General features: G+C 32.4%; 3 protein-coding genes across 3 annotated transcripts; 1 reads left to right on the forward strand and 2 right to left on the reverse strand.

Moving 5' to 3' along the window:
• On the reverse strand, positions 3,397-4,516 carry LOC109708737. The gene is made up of 2 exons (XM_020230557.1): positions 4,492-4,516; positions 3,397-4,302 (listed from the first exon to the last, which is right to left on the reverse strand). The coding sequence occupies exons 1-2, from the start codon at positions 4,514-4,516 to the stop codon at positions 3,701-3,703; spliced, it is 627 nt and encodes a 208-aa protein (XP_020086146.1). The 3' UTR covers positions 3,397-3,700.
• Positions 6,259-6,836, reverse strand: LOC109708738. The gene is made up of 2 exons (XM_020230558.1): positions 6,569-6,836; positions 6,259-6,429 (listed from the first exon to the last, which is right to left on the reverse strand). The coding sequence occupies exons 1-2, from the start codon at positions 6,737-6,739 to the stop codon at positions 6,259-6,261; spliced, it is 342 nt and encodes a 113-aa protein (XP_020086147.1). The 5' UTR covers positions 6,740-6,836.
• Positions 12,437-20,076, forward strand: LOC109708740. Its single transcript, XM_020230559.1, has 2 exons — positions 12,437-13,863; positions 18,459-20,076. The coding sequence occupies exons 1-2, from the start codon at positions 12,497-12,499 to the stop codon at positions 19,855-19,857; spliced, it is 2,766 nt and encodes a 921-aa protein (XP_020086148.1). The 5' UTR covers positions 12,437-12,496; the 3' UTR covers positions 19,858-20,076.

Raw genomic sequence — 21,593 nt, forward strand, 5'->3', positions numbered from 1 at the left:
AGCATCGGCTATTATATCTACTCTGTTAGTTGCATGAATGCATGCACAACTGTGAGATCTAATAATTTCTACAGTAATGTAGCATTGAGTCAATGCTTATAAATTAATCTTATAATACTTTATAAACTTGTATTTTTTATCAAATTAATTAGTAGAAAGGTGCGAATTATGAAAGAACGAGCACAACTTGTAGGTCAAAGATTGAATTCCAACCATTAAAATGTATAATTTGCTAAACTTGTTAGTGCTAATTGATAGCGGAGAGTCCATGCAACGCACACTTTATACCAAAAAAAAATCAAAAATTTTAAAGTAATTTCACTTATGAATTTTATAGAAATTAATTATACACATAAAATAAAAATTATTTTATTTCATATAATCATCTAATTTGGCATGGATAAATTTAAGTAGGTTAGGAAACTTAAATTGTTTAATTAAAACATAATGAATTTTAATCATCTAATTTGATAGAAAAATATAAAAAATTATAGTAAATTAGTTTACTTCGATTTATTAAAATTTAAATTAGTATAAAAAACTTATGTCATATTTGTTTGGTGATTTAAAGTTTTATTTTATAACGGTTAAAATGTGGACATTCAATTATAACACTTATTAATTACGGCACTCTTCTTGACTAGATAAAACAAGAATAGCTGAATAAGTTCATGTATCTAAATTGGATTTGTACGTGTTCAAATTATTAGTAATCCATCGGTTTTTGCTGATAGATTCATTAAACTTGATTAATATTCATATAATCAATGTGATTAGATTTAGAAAATTTGCTCACAGTATATATATTTTTTTTGGAATTAACTTTGTACGATCAGATTTAGAAAAGAGTATGTGCGTGCTTGGCGTCACGGCATGTTATTTCCTCATCATTAATATATATAATATATACGCTGTTGTATCTGAAAAATTCTAGAATGCACCGGATGCATTGGTGACGTGGTGTCACAAACCAATCAAATATCTTCTTTTAGAGATATATGTCTCATCCTGATTGTAAAAAATATTTTTATTATACTTTTGTTTAAAAAAAATCGATATAATTGGTTTGTTATTGATGACGTGGTACAAGGGTGACAGTGTAGAATTCCTCGTTGTATCTTTTTACTTCTGACCTCACTGACACAAAGCGCACATCAAGTCTCGTTCAGTCACCGTCAATTAAAGCACCAAAAGGAACAGGGGATCAACAAGGGAACAAATTGTACAGGGCTTTTTTTGCAAATAGCCCATTGAATAATTTTTATTTTAAAAATAGCTCTATCAAAATTAAAATTATAAAAATGGCCCTGTCTCTGCCATGCAGGCGCCACGTCAGCGCCACGCGGGCAGGGCTGGGGCCAGAGTATTAAGTTGAACACGGTGAATCATTCACCGTGTCTAAACACGGTGAATGGTTCATCGTGTTTCTTACGTATTTTTTATATATTGAAAAGTGGAATAAGGAGTAGGGATGTCAATAGGTATGGATATCCGAAATATTTTCCGAATCCAAACCCAAATAAATTATATATATATATACATAATTTATTTTTATTTATTTATACAATATATAAAATATTTAATAGTTCCTTAGATCTTCATCCAGTGGTTAAATATTTTATATATTGTATAAATAAATAAAAATAAATTATGTATATATATATATATATAATTTATTCGGGTTTGAATTAGGATAATATTTCGGATATCTATAACTATTGACATCCCTACTCCTTATTCCACTTTTCAATATACAAAAAATACGTAATAAAAAATACGTACTAAATACGGTGAACCATTCACCGTGTTTGAACACTGAATGGTTCACCGTGTTCAACTTAACACACGGGCCCAGCCCTGCCCGCGTGGCGTTGACGTGGAGCTTGCGTGGCAGGCCCAGGACTATTTTTGCAAATTAAATTTTGACAGGGCTATTTTTAAAATAAAAATTTGTCAGGGATCTAAATGTAAAAAAAGCCCAATTGTACAACTGTTACAACCACAAAGAAGCTAAAAAAAAAAAAATAGAAAGCATCAGTTATATTTACTGATACCATATTTTTAACTAATTAGATTATTTCTGGTAAATTTACTTATCTTATCATAATTAAAAAAACTAATTTTATTATTATTTTTAAAATATATATATAATTAATTGATTATTAATGATGTAATATATGTTACATAATAAAGTTTCTCTAAAAAAGCATTCAGTACGTGACAAATCATGAGCTATACCGTGGAATTCTAATTTTTTTGAAATTAAATTTTTATACTCTAATGAACTTGCACTGAGATAATTTTTAAAATTTTTTATTGAAATTATTTAATTTAGAAAAATTTAAAGTTGCAGCGTCTATTTCAAATTTCAAAACGGCCTAAAGTTTTGAGATTCTCCCTAAAAATTTATCATTTAATATGTTCAGTTGCCACATAGATGGCTCTGATTGGAGGGTTCCGGAGACAATTTGCTCCCGCAATAGTTCACTGTGTTTGGTCAATGTTCTCTTAATAAATTTATTAATACGTTGGTCTATAGAATGTATGCGCTTTTTAATTGGTTTATGATTTTGTCCGATTCTTTAACATTGTTCTATACGAACTCATTATATTTTTTTTTTTTGAGAGAAAGATAGCATACTATCCGCTTCATTCAATGAACTCATTATATATTGCTATATACAATGTGATGATTTTTGCTTAGATAATGCTTAAATAATAAAATATGTTACTTAAAAATAATTTATTTTGCATAAAAAATATTTAGTATGATTGCTCGTGAGGAGCTTAATTTTTTAGTTTTTAAAATTTCTTTACTATTTATAATTTGACAAGATAATATATTTTATCTGCAAAGTGATTTATTTTATTATAAAAATAATTTGAGGCTTTAATATTATATTTTATTCTAAATATTTGATTATACTCTATTAAATATGTAAATTTTTTGAATTAATTTGAAGAATATACTAAACAAAGTAAATATTCAAACTTCAAAGTAGGACCTGAGCTTGTGATGCAATGCGAAAATATTTTGTCTTTTATTTTCAGTACATCAGCACTCTAAAAATAATACTGTTGGAGAAGCACAGCATTTCAAAATCCTTCAGATTCGGACAAAGCTGCTTTTGTGTTAGTAAACTCATGCAGCACCTTAATTAGTCACTAACATTAATTAATTAACTAGTTTTTGACCCGTGCGATGCACGGCTAATATAATAATATAAAATAACAAAAGTTATATGAGAGACATACCAACTTCCAAGATTCAAAAATATATAGATATCTGTCTTCAAAAAAATATAAAGAAAAAAACTTTATTGCATGAAGATGGAAAGTATCTGCTCCAATAACAATATAGATAAATTGTTAGATAAGTGAAATGATAAATATCATAATATTAGTGAATTTTTTCAAAAAAAGATCTAAATTTATTTAAAAAATAAAATGACAGAGTTGAATTGTTGAAAAATTATAAATTTTGATAACTTGAAGAAAAATAAATCGCCCATCTATTTTATGTTCTGAAACACTTCTTTAAAAACCACATTGCTTGTGGTTTTGGATAATAAACCATCTCTATCACAAATTAGAATTTTCAATCCGTTTTGCTTCGAATTCTAGATATTGCAACATATAACTGACCATGACTGAATATCGGTCTAGGTAGGTACAATCCAACATGTGATAACGATTGACCTTAACTATTGTTTATTGTCATAGCAAAACAAACAGCCAACGAAAATTGCCTTCGTTGCATTTTAAAAGGTAACTTGGAGTCTGATGGAGTAATCACCATACGGGGTATAAACACCTTCTCCCCAATATTGCTCCCAGAGATCACTTTTGCTTCTAGTATGTGTTTTCCTAATTGAGTGATCACTAATCTGGTTCCATTGCATAAACCTGAAGACTTGTCTATATTTCTCAATAACATCACAGGAGCACCTTGCTTTAGTTTGAGCATGTGATTGGGAACTCCTGAACATTTAATACTGTTTAAGAAATCAGGTGTATATACATCCTCAAGACCATCTAAGCCTACATCCGTCTTACAAACACTGTCAGAGCTCAAATAAACTTTTTCTTCACCATGAAGCAATGAAAGCACGTATTCATTCACAGCATCCACAATTTCAAGAGTAGGAGCAAGAATCGCTCTTTCTTGTAGGTATTGCAAATCATGAATATTGCTTAATAATGAAGGATACGTACTATCCACTATTGATGCAATTGGATTTATTGATTCTTTTATGAGAAATTCATCAGGTGTTTCTATAATTTCTTCACCANTTCTATTTACTATATACTAAAGTAGAATCTGGGTGATCACTTCGCATAAAACTGACACGTTGCACCCTCTAGGCTTGTCACGTATCATCTTTAAATATAAATTAGAAAATTAGAGAATAATTATTAATTATTAATAATTATTAATTAGGAAATTAGTATATGGAATAATTAGCATATGGAAATTAGTATAAAACTAACACGTAGCACTCTCTATGCTTGCCATGTGTCATCCTCAAATAAAAATTAGGAAATTAGTATATGGAATAATTATTAATTAGGAAAAATCTATAACTTTTATTTTTATTATTATTCCATAGTCCATATTATAGGAAATAGATTTTTTCGAATTATTATAGTAAATAAATTTCCTAAAAAAATCTATTTTCTATTTACTATAAAAATTAGGAAATAATAATTCTTTATTATTATTCTATATAGAAAAATCTATATAGAAATGGAATATGGAATAATAATAAAATAAATGTTATAGATTTTTCCTAATTAATAATTATTCCATATTATTATTATACTAATTATAATATATTAATTTTATTTCCTAATTAATTATAAAATGGAATATGGAATAATAATAAAAATAAAAGTTATAGATTTTTCCTAATTAATAATTATTCCATATTATTATTTCCTAATTTTACTAATTTTATTTCCTAATTAATAATAATTTTTTAGGAAATTAGTATATAGAATAATTATTAATTAGGAAATTAGTATATGGAATAATTATTAATTAGGAAATTAGTATACAGAATAATTATTAATTAGGAAAAATCTATAACTTTTATTTTTATTATTATTCCATATTCCATATTATAATAAATTAGGAAATAAAATTAATATATTATAATATTAAATTCTTGCCGCTTAATAGATTTTTCTATAATAGAATAATAATAAAGAATTATTATTTTCTAATTATTATAGTAAATAGGAAATAGATTTTTCCGAATTATTATAATATGTAGGAAATAATAATTAATTATTATTTCCCAATACAACTTATTATTATAGTAAATAAGAAATAAAATTAATATATTATTAGGAAATTTTATAGATTTTTATACTAATTAAATTAAATATAATTAAATATAGAGGAATATAATTAAATCAAATTAATGAATTTGATTAAGAAGCCTATGTTCTTTACTTTTCAGACACGAGCCATCCTTTATAAAATATCATCNTTCTAGATTGTAATTAGATGAGCCTGTCTAATTAAATATTTATTTCTCATCTCTCCAACACTTAGTATCCACTTTGAGAACTCTCTCCAACACTTATTTGCATTTTGTTGTTTTAATTAAATATTTTTATTTCACATTTTTTTTATTTCTTTTTAATACCTATGTTTTACTGCTTTTTGTTTTGAGATTTTTGTTTATCTACAGCAAATTTTTTTACTTCTCTATATTTTTTTTTTGAAACTTTTCCATAATTTTTACGAACTCTTAACATTTTTCATTTTATTTTAATATAAAATAATTTTTTTACTTAGTTTTATTTAAAACCTAGGAAGTTAAATTCTACTAAATTCCTGTTGTATTGCTTCAAAATCTCTAAACTAATTTACATTACTTTTTTTTAGTATTTTTCTTATATCTTTTCTAAATTAAGAATATACTGTTAGAAGTATTTTTATTTAATAATAAATTGATGAGTTAATTACCTCTTAGATAGTCAACGTTGTTTAATAACCATCAATAAAACAAATATCATGCACTAATAAAAAACTAATAAATAACATTTTAATCAAAGATTCCTTCCAAAACTTCTACTTTAGATTATAGCAAATAAGTGTTTAATTGGAATTCTGTCAAAACATTGCAAAATGAAGACTTATATAAAAAGCAATATCCATAGCAAAATGTTACCAAAATATAATTAAACAAATATACAAAATAGCTAATGCTTAAAATCCCTAATCTGCGATATAAGGATCAAAATTATTTAGTCCTTTTCCTTCTTGATAATTATTTTCTGCTTATTGCTTGACATCTGATGCTCTCCTTGCTTAAAGTCATCTTCTCCAGGGGTAGAGTTTTTGCGTTTTAATGGTGTCAGTGTGTTCGGCGATGTAATATCTGCTTCTTCATTATCGTACGTTACAGAATTGGTCTCCTGTAACGATAAACATATAAAAATTTATGTTAAAAATTAAATCATATCAAATTAAACTACTTTTAATATATATATTTATATAAATATATAGATCGACCCGAATTGTAGCATCATATTTAAATTTAGAATTGCCACTTACCTCAATTAAAATTGACTTCTTCAAAAATCCATCAATCAGAGTTTTATCGCTGCTCAGTCTGTTCACTGTGTACACAGGCTTAGGATGATTGATATTATTTTCTTTTATCCTTATCTTGAATAGCAATGTTTTTCCCAAAAACTCATCAAGCTTTTCAGGTGCTTGACTCATGTCATCCGTCTGAGTAAGAATATTTATTATTAGTATATACAAAAAATAAGAAACAACTATATATATCTATGATAAATAATACGCACTTACCATTAAAACTTGTTGGTTAGTTCTAGGCTATTCACACATCTGGACGATGAAATTCAGGCATAGTATATAGACAAAATCAGCTTCCACTTTGATCTTCCATTTGCTCCCAAGAGGAGAGATATCACGTATAGAATTATATCCATTTCCATATCCTGAGAACAATAAGATATTCAAGAAAAAAAAATTAATACTTGCTTTGTATTTAAGTAATAAAATAAAATAATATATTAATTTTAAAACATCAACATCTAAGAACTAAAAAAATTAGAGATAGAGCGATAGTAGAAAATAAAAATTATGAATATAAAATTACACGAGTAGTGATAGTAGGAAAGTGACATGCAATATTTATAATAATAATTATCTCTACTTTAAAGTGGCATTAAAATTTAATAGTATTTTCTACTAAAATTGCCACATTTTGTATGGAGTGAGAAGAGGAATTGGTGCATTTTCATTATTGATCTCGTACGTACCTCTGTCTTCTGTTCTCAGTTTCTCTTCTTGTTTATCTTGTTAGCTCTGTTGGTGGAAGAAAACAGAGAGGAAAAATGATATTTTTATAAAGGATGGCTCGTGTCTGAATAAGTAAAGAACATAGGCTTCTTAATCAAATTCATTAATTTGATTTAATTTATTCCTCTATATTTAATATATTTAATTTAATTAGTATAAAAATCTATAAAATTTCCTATAATATATTAATTTTATTTCTTATTTACTATAATAATAAGTTGTATTGGGAAATATTAATTAATTATTATTTCCTACATATTATAATAATTCGGAAAATCTATTTCTATTTACTATAATAATTATAAAATATAATTCTTTATTATTATTCTATTATAGAAAAATCTATTAAGCGGCAAGAATTTAATATTATAATATATTAATTTTATTTCCTAATTTATTATATATGGAATATGGAATAATAATAAAAATAAAAGTTATAGATTTTTCCTAATTAATAATTATTCTGTATACTAATTTCCTAATTAATAATTATTCCATATACTAATTTCCTAATTAATAATTATTCCATATACTAATTTCCTCAATTAATAATTATTCTATATACTAATTCCTAAAAAATTATTATTAATTAGGAAATAAAATTAGTAAAATTAGGAATAATAATATGGAATAATTAATAATTAGGAAAATCTATACTTTATTTATTATTATTCCATATTCCATTTATATTAATTAAAAAATAAAATTAATATATTATAATTAGTATTTAATTATTAATTAGAAAAATCTATAACTTTTATTTTTATTATTATTCCATATTCCATTTATAATTAATTAAGAAATAAATTAATATATTTTAAATTATGTAATAATAATATGGAATAATTATTAATTAGGAAAAATCTATAACATTTATTTTATTATTATTCCATATTTCATTTTATAATTAATTAGGAAATAAAATTAAATCATTATAATATTGTATATACTTGCCGCTTAATAGATTTTTCTATATAGAATAATAATAAAGAATTATATTCCTAATTATTATAGTAATAGGAATAGATTTTTTTAGGAAATTTATTTACTATAATAATTCGGAAAAATCTATTTCCTATAATATGGACTATGGAATAATAATAAAAATAAAAGTTATAGATTTTTGCTAATTAATAATTATTCCATATACTAATTTTCTAATTTATATTTGTGTTAGTTTTATACTAATTTCCATATGCTAATTATTCCATATACTAATTTCCTAATTAATAATTATTCTCTAATTTTCTAATCTACATTTGAAGATGACACGTGGCAAGCCTAGAGGGTGCCACGTGTCAATTTTATACGAAGTGATCACCCAGGGTTCTACTTTAGTATATAGTAAATAGATAGATGTATGTCCTCTATGTTGTGAATGTCCATACAATTTGTTGTTTAATTAACATGTCCCGCACCTGAGGGGAATTCTTTTCTCTTTTTGTCTTGTGCGGTCGCTTTTTCTCTGCAGCCAAAGTTGCTGATTATTCTAATCTTCAAATGAGAGAAAGGGAAAAGCTAATTAACGTACATTCCGCTTCCCTTTTGTTTCCTCCATTGCCTCGATCCTCACAATTTAATAACCATTAGGTAGCTAGCTAGCTAGTCCCGCACCAGTACTCTTATAAGGGTTCGTTTGGCTCGGCTATAAATAATAACTAGCTTATATCAGGAACAAGTATAAGTTTAGGTATAAGCGAGAATTAGGCCAATTTGTATTTGGATAAAAATTTGATTGTTTTTAGGAATAAAAAAAATAATGTTTGTACAGATAAGATGGAATAAAAAAAATAATTGATGATTATAAATAGAAAATAATAACATTACCCATCTCATTATATTTGAATTTAAATTTTTAAATTTTAAATTTATAGCTTTAAATTGTAAATTTTAACTTTTAAATTTTAAATTTTAAAATTAAAATTTAAAATTTAAATATTCAAATTTAAAAATTTAAAAATTTTAAGTTTTAAATTTTACATTTTAAATTTAAGTCCAAATTTAAATTTGAAATATATAAAATATCAAATTTAAAATTTAAAATTTAAAAATTTATAATATCAAATTTAAATTTTAAACTTTAAAATGTAAAATTTACCAATGTGATGATTTTGTCCGACTCTTTAACATTGTTCTATACGAACTCATTATATATTGCTATATACAATGTGATGACTTTTGCTTAGATACTGTTTAAATATAAAATAAGTTACTTAAAAATAAGTCATTTTGCATAAAATTATTTAGTATGGTTGACTGTAAGGAGCTTAATTTTTTTTTTAAAAAAAAGTACTATTTATAATTTGGCAAGATAATATATTTTTATTTCCAAGGTGATTTATTTTATTATAAAAATAATTTGAGATCTGAATATTATATCTTATTCTAAATATTTGATCACACCCCATTAAATATATACATTTTTTAAATTAATTAAAAGAATATAATGAACAAAATATATAAACTTCAAAGTAGGACCTGAGCTTGTGTTGCAAACTTGCAATGCGAAAATATTATGTCTTTTACTTTCAATGCGTCAACACTGTAAAAATAATATTGTTGGAGAAGCACAGCATTTCAAAATCCTTCAGATTCCCACAAAGGCTTTTATGTTAGTAAACTCATGCAGCAACTTACTCACCAACATTAATTAATTAATGCATGTCCTCTATGTTGTGAATGTCCATACAATTTGTTGTTTAATAATAAAGGGGGCAGATTTTTGTATCTAATATTACAATATATAGGTCAATTTGCATAAAAAACTCAGAAGTTTTGAGCTTTTGCAAAATTGGGCTGTCTTTTTCGATTTTACAAATTTGTCCGGATTTTCAGCAAACTGATCAAAATATCCTTAAACCTTTTTCTCTTTCTTTTTTTCTCTCGCGTTTTTTTTTTTTCTCGCCGAAAAAGTTGGCGCAGGTAGGGGTGGAAACGAGCCGAGCTCAAGCGAGCTTACCTTGGCTCAAATTCGGCTTGAAATTAATTTCGAGCCTAAATTTAAGCTCAAGCTTGGATTGAAATTAATTTGAGCCGAGCTCGAGCGAGCCTAATTTCGAGTCGAGCGAGCTCGAGTCCTAAACGAGCCGCTTGAAATTCTCAACATCATACGATCAATAGTTTAATTTGTATAGAACATTATCTATAATTTGATACAAAAATATGTCTAATAGTTCAAAGTACAAAATAATTAATATGAAATAATATATTATAATATGAAGAAAAATAATTTATGAGTTAAATACTTAATCTTTTCAGGCTCAAATGTCTTCTCTTCCACCTTCAATCTCCATATTATTTCATTTTTATTTATGCAGTCAAAAATAAATAAATTATATAGATAATATTGGATTAAACTATCCAATCATATATAACTAAAATTAAATTTTATATAAATAATAACTTTTTACTTTAAAAATATTATGTATTATTTCTTAAACATAAATTAATAGCAAGGTAGGCAACGGCGGGCATATACTGTTATTTGGTAACTTGGAGGGCTTCCGCTTGGCTACTTAAGGTGAGAGACAGAAAAAAAGAAAGAGAGAAACATATTGAAATTTTAGAGCTCTGTGAAAGAAAGAAAGAAAGAAAAAAAAAATGTATAAATTTCATAAAATTTTACTCTTTATTTGTTATTGGGTTCGGCCCAAAAATATGGAGAGAACTTTTTTGGATTCCCAATTAGATGAACTTCCACACCCCCCCCTAGAGGTGTAATGTGGGCCGTGCCGGGCCGGCACGGCCCACATTTTCCGGGCCGAACCGGGCTGGAGAGTGGCCCGGCCCGGCCCGTGAGTAAATCCGGGCCGGGCCGTGCCGGGCCCGAACTCCTACCATCCGGCCCAGCACGGCCCCTAGGCTCGGAAGGCACGGGCCGTGCTGGGCCGGGCCGTGCTCCGGGCCGGCTCTTTTTTTATTTTTTTAAAAATGTACATATAATTTAAAAAAAATTAACAATAAATTATATTTATATAAACTGATATTTTGATTAAAAAATTTAAAATTTATAAAAATAATTACAAAAAATAATATTTAAATTTATTTAATATATTTTGTATATTTTTTTTTGAAAAAAAAAAAAAGTTGAGAAGGGTTTTTGGTCCAATGGACCAAAATTACTTTGGTCCATTGGACCAAAATCACTCCTCCCAAGGTCTGCTAGAGCTCTCCTTGGGAGGAGGGCCGAGCCCTCCACCCGAGGAGAGCAAACCCCAGGCCCAAGGCAACTTTGCCTTGGGCCTGGGTTCCGAGCCGTGCTGGCCCGGCTGGCACGGCCTAAATCGTGCCGGGCCGAGCGGCCCACGTGCCGCCCGGCCCGTTTTACACCCCTACCCCCCCTCCCCCTTTTTTAGGGATTAAAATTGGTATGAAAAAAAAAGTTAAATAGGCGATGGCATAATAATTTCAATAATTTTAAAATATTTTTTAACGGTTGCTATTTTATCTCAATGAGATTAAAAGGTTTGAAGCTTAATTGTAAAAAAACAAATTAGTAACCAAAATAAAAAATGGTGAAAACTTTTGACAATACTATGCAATTAATTCTAAAAAAATTCTAAAAAAACTTATGGGCCCCACCCCACAAGACAAGGAGAGAATTTTTTTGGATTCCCAATTCGATAAAATTTTAATTTTGTTATCTTGTCAATTAAAAAATATGATTGATCTATACGAAAAAATTTCACACTTGATATTAAAAAAAATAAAAAAAATATTGATATTTAGTAAATAAAATTTAATTTTGTTATATTGACTATTAAAAAATAGGATTGATGTGGTAAAATTTTATATTTGATTTAGGCAATAAATAATAAAAAATATGGGGAAAAAATTTAAAAAAAAGTAAGAGAGAGAAAGAGAGTGTGAGAGAGAAAAATATTAAAAAAAAAAAGAGTGAGAGAGAGGTAAAAAGCCCACCCCGCTCCCGCGAAACGTGGGAGGCTTCGATTTGGGTGCCCTTTCATTATATTTATAGATATAAATTCTAATCTTGAAATGCACGAAAGAGAAAAGCTAAGTAACGTCATTCCTCTTCCCTCTGTAACCTCTATTGCCTCCTCACAATTTAATAACCTCTAGCCAGTCCCACTCCACTCTTAGACCTTACATCTATCACAACTCCTTACTGCAAACTGTTTTCATTCCAAAATGGCTGAAAACACGGCCATCTGCGACTGCCATCAGGAGACCGTCCCAAAGAAGGCGACCGCAGCGGCAGTGGTGGAGATCATCGTACCGAATTCTGGGTCGTCAAATACTACTGCAGCTTGGCTGAACGCGAAGGCGAACTTGAACAGATCGCGCGGACAGCCTTTTATGCAGAGAGTTCCGGATCTCCTCCGCAGGAACAAGAAGCACGCGGAGGTGTTCGACCCAGCGGTCGTCGCCATCGGCCCCTACCACCGCGGCAAGCCCCATCTGTCAGCCATGGAGGACCACAAGAAGGAGGCCGCCATTGCATTCGCGGAACCCAACACGGAGGCATTCTACACCAAGGTCCTTGAAATTGCTAGAGAATGCAGGAAGTGCTACTACGACAACAATGACCCACCCCCGGCGATGAGCGACGAGGAATTCTCCCTCATGCTATTCTTCGACGGTTGCTTTATACTACAATTCATCGATCAGTTCGTGAAGAGCGAACTGAGGGGTTTCACGGTGAGCGCCCACCTGCACGGGTTCATCTTGCGGGACATGTTCTTGCTGGAGAACCAGCTCCCGTACCTCCTCCTCGAAAAGTTGATGGAGGCGAAGAGCGTTGACATCGGCAACTTCCTGGATCGCATTGTGGGCACGCAAAGCAAGAGGCAGAAGAGGGCGAAGGAAAGTAGCAGTAAGGGCATCGACGGGCCGCACGAGCACCTCCTGGCGCGGCTGCGGATGCGGCAGCTGGGCCCGGAAGACAAGATGGCGCAGCTGGCACTGGGGAGCAGCTGGCAGTCGTTCCGATCCGTCAAGGAGCTGATCGAGAGCGGCATCAAGCTTCGGCGGGGGAAGACCAGCTTCCTGCGCGACGTCAAGTTCACGCAGCGCCTCCTCTGCGGGGAGCTGTCGCTGCCGCAGATCGTCATCGACGACCTCACGAGGTCGCGGCTGCTGAACATGATCGCGCTGGAGATGTGCAGCACCGCAGGCGGCGACTACGGGATCACGTCATTCGTGTGGTTTCTGGATCTGCTGATCGACCACCCCGACGACGTTAAGGAGCTGCGCCAGGCGGGAGTGCTGCTGAACGCGCTGGGGAGCGACGACCAGGTGGCGGAGATGTTCAACGAGATCGCGACGGACCTCGCCCCCGACCAGCAGGCCTACAGCACCGTGATGCAATCCATCAACGCGTACCATGCGGTCAAGGTTAGGGTTTTGGCCTGCAGGTTGCTGCACATGCACTTCGGCAGCCTGTGGGGCATCGCCTTCCTCACAGCGGTCGTGCTTCTGGTGCTCACCGTAGTGCAGACTGTCTTCACGGTGCTACAGACCATCTACTCAATGCCGCACGCTCCACCTCCTGCCAAGTAGCAAATTGGTTCGCATGTGGTCGACGCGTCTCGCTTCTCACGTACGTCTGGCTCTGATTGCGGGGTACCGACACGAAAAAAAAAAAAAAAAAAAAAGGAAAAACCAAATTTCCTGGTGTTTTTATGTAATGGGCTGTGTGTGTTTGTTGTGTTGCAGTGTGCGACTGGGTGGTTTGTGTTGGGATTTAATTAATTACTTCCGTGGGATTAAGTCTAGTAATTATGTGGGATTGAGTTTGGTTATTTTGTGAGAAGCTCATGAGTTGCGGTGTGCAACTGGGCGGTTTGCGTGTTGCGATTTATTTCATAACATTGAAGAATGAGAAATTGAATAATATGACAGTGTTTCAGCCTTAATTATAGATGGTTAGCATATAATGTATGATTAAATAGTTTAGATTAGTGATAATAAAAAAGATCATGAGCAAGGTATATACAATTTTAAATCATTTCTAGATTTCTATAAAAAAAAAAATTATACATTTTTAAAATCGCAAATTGAATTTATACGTTTACAAATTTATAAATGTTAGTTTTATAGAGTTAAAAAGTTAAAATGTTAAATTCATAAGTTTACAAATTTATAAATTTATGTTGAAGATTGTTAGTTGAGAGTGGAAAATTGTGAGATTTTAAATGGCCAATTAAAAAAAACTTAAATCTATACAATTAAAAGTTTTAATTTGAAAACAAAATTACTTAATTTATTAGATACTTAATAAAGATCTGATTTATTATATATACTTAGTTAATAAAGTTCAATTCAGAAAAAAACCTATTAAACTATTTGATAAAATTTAAAAAATTAATTTGTCAAAACTCAAAGTTTAAAGTATCTCTGTGCCTTTTCTTCTAAATCTTTCATTTGTTTGTGCCTCGGCCCTCGCATCGCTCAAATGTTATTTCTTATCGTTAGTATGTTGCCGCTTCCTTTTATGATTTTATCCGACAAATTAGTCGGGACCAAAGAGCACATCAGGCCTGTCTCCGTCACCCAAACCTAAAGCCCCGAATTTTATTGGAAAAAAAGAAAAAGAAAAAGAAAAAGTAGGTATACAAGAATGTTATCTTTATAAAGTTAGAAAAAACTTCAAAAACTCCGCTCGTGGTTTCATTTTTTTTTTTTTTTAATATTCTCTGGTTTAAAATATATCAAGTTAGTACTATGTGGTTTCTCACTTTATCACTTTAGTATCCTATGGTTTAAAGTGTATCAAGTTAGTACCATGTGGTTTGTACTTTATCATTTTAGTACCATGTGGTTTTAATTTTGTATCAAGTTAGTACTCTATGGTTTAGGGTACTAAAGTGATAAAGTGTGAAACCACAGGTAGTAAAGTGATAAAGTGCAAAACCCCATGGTATTAACTTGATACACTTTAAACCACAGGATACTAAAGTGATAAAGTGAGAAATCATAAGGTACCAACTTGATACACTTTAAACCATAGGGTACTAAAATGAAAAAGTATGAAACCACATGGGAGTTTTTGAAATTTTTCCATAAAGTTATTATTTGTCGACTTATATAACAAGGTCAAGATTTTTTCTTTTTTAATTAACTTATGATGGAGTGCGCAATCATTAGGTCTTTTTTAACAGAGTAATACTGTATTTACATACTATATATAGGTATAAAATTTATATTTATAAATCATTTATGGCCCACATTAATTTATTTGTCTTAGCATTTGTTTTAACTAAAATTTCAAAGAGCTGGTACTAACCCTTAAATCAGGAGGGTAAAACATACAATCTCTACCAAGAGTGTACAGATAGACTGTTATTTCATCTAATATTTTAATTATACAATTCATTGAGCGACAATTTTTTCACCACTAATTAGAAATCAGACCATTAAATTAAAACTAAGAGATGGACAACGGACTGACGAGTGCGTACTGTACGGACATATAGCTGGACTATGTAAAAGTAATATATATTTTTTTGGGAAAATTTCCTGTGTGCCCCTCCAAAAGCATATAATTTCATAGATGCCCCTATAAAAGTTGAAATATTCTAAATATCCCTCTAAATACAACAAACTTTCAAAACTACCATTCAAAGTAACTTCCGTTAAAATTTATACTAACGGCAAAGCAAATACCAATTTTAGCCTTTTCATAATTGCCCCTTTAAATGTTCCAATTCTCACTAATAAGTTATAACTTTTGTAAATACCTTTTGAATTTAAAATTCTTAATTAGGATTTAGCAACATGCATACTTATTGTCTAAGATATTTAGTTAAAAAATATCTTTACTATAATTATTTAGACCTACTTATGAAATCTGTGTAAGTCATTTAGTTAGATTCTCATATTGATTTCTGTAAAATTTGTAGAATCTAATCTAAATTAAGAATAGTATTTTTATCTTATTAAATCTTGTTAAATGCTCCTAAATTTTTTTAGTTTTTTATAAAGGGAGAGAGTGAAGAATAAATTGATTGAACAATTATAAAGCTTTATCATCAATTATGTAGTATAAAATTACTTATCAAATTTGAAGTAATAATAAAATGATTTAATATTATGTACAAGATTAGAAAGAAGCAATGAAAAATAATTGATACAACTATAAAAATATTGCAAGGTAAGAAAATCAATTGGAATAGCAACAAACTAGCATGTAAACAAACTTTTATGAATTTAAAATTTTACATTCTAAAATANGATCTCGAGCTCATTTTGAGCTGAACACGAGCTGGCTCGCGAACAGCGAGCTAGATTGTCAACCCTACCGGCTGGGGTACTATCGATGGCACTAAGAATTTTGTGCTATCAAATTTTTCACCGTTAAGTTTAACCATTTGATTATTTTTATCCGTTAGGTTATACTATTCAACCAACAACTCACTCAATCCTAGAGGGTGCATATCATCCTAACCACTCATTTCTCAATCCAGGGGGTAAAAAATCAGTAGCACCAATAGCTTGATGCTATTGATAGCATTCTAGCCTAGTTCTTAATAAAATTTATTACAGTTAAATATTTAACTGATCTGAGTTAAATATTAGTATATTTATTCAAACTATTATTAAATATTTATCTTTATATAAACAAAGAAGATTTAAAAAGTGAGGGATGATTTTGAAATTCCGTTTATTTTGAAACCCATTTATAATAGTCAAGAATAAAATAGACATTTCAATCTTTAATTTAAAGGGAGAGGGAGGACTTTTAACGGTTTGGGCATTTTCTAAAGAAAGTAGGCATTTAAAGGGGTAATTATAATATTATCAAATTTATAAGGATATTTATGATATTTGTAAGTTTTACAAGAGCATAGATGAAATTGACCCATATGCACTTATACACCCGGTTCACGCAATATACTCGTTGGTCAAATAGTGCCATAGTGGGGAGTACGTTTTGCGAGTCTTTTTTTTGGGTTGAACAGTTGCTGACGTGGCCCTTTATCCAAAGCATATCCACTTGCCTAACGAGAGGAAGCTTCGAAGGCTACGCGTCGACCGTAGAGCTTGTCCACGTTTAGCCCTCGTCGACCGTTGGATCCTCACGCCCCATTTCCTACCCACCATAACGGACGGTCACGATTCTCCCCAACAATGACCTAACGGAACGGGAGACGAAACGGATTTTCCCTTATCCTTCGATTTTGGGTAATGACGCGGGAGGAANCAAATTTATAAGGGTATTTATGATAGTTGTAAGTTTTTACAGGGGCATAGATGAAATTGATCCTATTTTTTTACTCTAAAATAAGTGCAAAAATAAAATATTTCTAAAAGATTAAAAATAAAAATAAAATAGTATTAAAAATTTATAATTTTAAGTATTAAAATTTAAAATTTTAATAACTGAAATAAAATTCATATTTCAGGGACCAGCAGTGCAATTACCCAATGATTTTGGTTTTACTGATGCGCAAGCAATTGCTCTGTGTAGTCATTTAATTTCTTCAGCACCAGCTGATCAGGAGAATTGATTTCTTCTCTGCTTCTCTCTTTTTGGACTCGTGCAGTCGCTTTTCTCTGCAGCCAAGCAATGCTTTATTCTAGTCTCCAAATCTATGTCAGACACAAAAGCCGGCTTACGCTCATCTTATCCACAACCACAAAAAGTGTCATACCACACAATCGGACAAAAAAAAAAAATTTATGGACACTATGTCCACAGAAAATAATCTGAAGATGCCTTGGATGGATGCCACGTGGCACCCGGACATCTCCGATGGAAGTCACGTAACGCCCACGCGGGCCCATCGCCCTAGCTGCAGTGGGGTTTTTTCTGGCGCATCCGGTGCACTGTTTTTTGCTCTAAAATTTTATTTTTTATTTTTAATTATAACTCAATACAATAATAGAGGTATATTTTATGACATTTAAACATACATGTAAAAAAATTTTAAACCTTAAACTATAAACTTTTTTATATATATTTTCAAATATATATATATATATATATATATATATAAAAATTATAACTAAAAAGTAAAATATAAAATTTTAAAGTAAAAGACGATACACCAGTTTCACCAGAAAAAATCGGACTGCTTCCCCATGGGGCCAAATTACTTTCTATACAAGCTGAAACCGTACATAAATCAACCCCTCCGATTAATTAACCAACTGTTTTAATTTCTACCAAAATGGATGGAAGCAGCAGCAGCAGCCAACCGGCGACCGTCCCGGAGCAGGATTTCACACCGGACAATGTGTCGGCGCTCATTTCATTCAACGATGCCCCCGGTTCACGGGTGGAGTCGAAGTCCCGCTTACCTTTCCAAGCCCAGGAGGGGAGCGCGAGCAACTTGGCAGCACCCAGCCCGCTGCTGCGTCGGATCTCGCGAGTGCCGGAACCCCTGCGCAAGAAGCACGCGAAGATGTTCGAGCCGGAGGTGGTCGCCATCGGCCCCTACCACCGCAACAAGCCCCATCTACTGGCCATGGAGGAACGGAAGCGTGCGGCAGCTGGGGCGTTCGCGTCGCTGGACCTGCACTACAGATTCTCCCAGAATGCCTTCGCGATCACCGCAGAATGCAGGGCCTACTACGACAGCCCGCTCCCATTGATGAGCGACGCGGAATTCGCGGACATGCTGTTCGTCGACGGTTGCTTCGTACTACAATTCATCAATCAGATCGTCGAGAACAAAGCGGACGATCTCAAGGTGAGCGCGCACCTGCAGGGGTTCATCCTGCGCGACATGTTCCTGCTGGAGAACCAGCTCCCCTACGTCCTACTCGAAAAGTTGATGGAGGTGAAGAGCGTGCGGATCGACGAGTTCTTGGATCTGATCACGGACCCGGGAAACCAGAGTCGAATAAGCGTCAAGAGCCCGCACCCGCACCCGCACCCGCACCTCCTCTCGCGGATCCGGGATCGGCAGCTGGGGCCCGCGGAGCAGATAACACGGCTGGCGTGGGGGAGCAGCTGGCTGAGGTTCCGGTCGGCCAAGGAGCTGATCGAGGCCGGCATCAAGCTCCGGCGAGGGAACACCGGCTGCCTCCGCGACGTCAAGTTCGTCCCGGGCCTCGTCTCGGCGGAGCTGTCGCTGCCGTGGTTCGTCATTGACGACCTCACGCATTCGCGGCTGCTCAACATGATCGCGCACGAGATGTGCGTTGCCGGGGCCGACGGCGTAGGCGACTACGGGATCACGTCGTTCGTGTGGTTCATGGACATGCTGATCGACCACGCCGACGACGTTAAGGAGCTGCGGCGGGCCGGGGCGCTGCAGAACGCGCTGGGGAGCGACGAGCAGGTGGCGGAGATGTTCAACGAGATCGCGACCGACCTCGTCCCCGACCAGCAGGCGTACTACCAGGTGACGACGCAGATCAACGCATACTACCAGCGCACGGCGAGGGTTTCGCTCTACACGATGCTGCACACGCACTTCGGCACCCCGTGGGCGGCCATCGCCTTCCTCGCCGCGGTCCTGCTCCTGGTGCTCACCGTGGTGCAGACTGTCTTCACGGTGCTTCAGACCATCTACACAATCCACCCCCCTACTGGCAATTAAGTTGGACCGGGTCGACGCCGCGCTTAACTCTCTTTGCTTCTGTTGTTGCTATGGAATATGACTTGCCTTTTAACTGGTGATGTGTGTTATGAGTTAATTTTTATGCTTGCGTTAATTAATTGTCTTTTCCTTGAGTGGATTTGTATGTGTGCGGGTTTGCAGCGTGCAGCTGAGTGATTTGTTTGAGTGATTTGTCTTGAGCGAGTTGTGTTTTGATTGTAATCTTACTATTTATCGATTCAATAATTAACGTTTTCTTATTAATCTCTTTTTTTTTTTTTTTTAGTGTTAAAATTTAAAGAGAGTTGTATATATACACTTTAGAAATCCTACAATCCTTTTAGGATCGTAGATGTAGGTAGCATTTATCTTAAGTAATTTATGTAATAATAAATTAAAAGAATCTCTTTGGTAGAGGAATGTAAAATTTATATCTACTTTTCAGTGTACAAGTGATATTATTCAACCTAAACAAAGATTTAGACCCTAAACAAAGCACTCTTAAATGAGGAAACTTTAAGGATTACAATCCTTAGGTTGTACGTAGACTCATTAGCATATATATGTAATAAAAGTGCTTAGGCCTCATTTGTCATCCTTGTCGATCGCCTGTTATTTTTTTTAAACTAATAATGTACAATTTAATATAACGGCAAAGGAATTTGTCTTTTATTATCATAATTGATTTCCTATACTATTTCATGATACCAAATGAGGCTTTATGTACCTACTACAGATCCCATCAATATTAATTTTATATACTATTAATATATTGGGAGATTCGTGTGTTATATTAAAGTTCGTGCATATGCTAATTAACCACAAACTTTCATACCACAAATATCAACATATTTATATCAACATATAAAGTAATATTCCGAGGGATCTATAACATTTCTGAGAGGCTTGATCGATTTTGGTATAATCAGTATGACCAGATTTAGAAATTTGCTCATAATGCTTTCTTTTTTCGCGAATTAACTTTGTACGAGCAGATTTAGACAAGAGCACGTGCTTGGCATCATGGCACGTTATTGCCTCATCATTACTAATGCTGCTCCTTTTTCTTTTATCCGAGACATTCATGGGGGACCAAAAGCACATCCACAAAATTTATTAAAGACGAAGTAAGAGCAATCCTGGTTCTACAACACATCACACTAGTCCTCCATCCAAAAGCTAATTTTCTCTTATTTATAATATCAAAAAAAAATTTAATACTAAGACTTAATTTGAATTTTATAGGAAACATAATCCTTGGACTATGTTGTAAATCTTATAATGCTAACTTGGATGGTAGAGAGGAATCAAATTAAAATTATCTGCACTGAGCAGATATTAAACGGTGGGTCAATTCCTACGGAGACCCCTCAAACTTTGGGACGTTTTGAAATCTGAACCTAGGTTGTTTTTTTAATTAAGATCCCTCAAATTCTATTTTTTTGAAATTTGATTTTTGTAACTTATTTAACGTATAAATTTACTAAATTTAATAATTTTTTAGTTATTAATCATTAATTGGTACGTCTAGATTAATCTAACTAAGAAGTAATTAGAGTTATTAATTCTAGAAGTTAATAATAAATGTGCTAATTTATTATTAATTGAAGTGGGGTTCAGGGGCTGCAGTGCAATTTACCCGTGAGTGGAATTAATTCTTCCCTCTTTTTGTCTTGTGCTGCCGCTTTTCTCTGCAGCCAAAGTTGCTGCTTATTCTAATCTTCAAATGTAAGAAA

This window comes from Ananas comosus, linkage group 4 (assembly GCF_001540865.1).
Source record: "Ananas comosus cultivar F153 linkage group 4, ASM154086v1, whole genome shotgun sequence".
In the NCBI taxonomy this organism is placed as follows: domain Eukaryota; kingdom Viridiplantae; phylum Streptophyta; class Magnoliopsida; order Poales; family Bromeliaceae; genus Ananas; species Ananas comosus.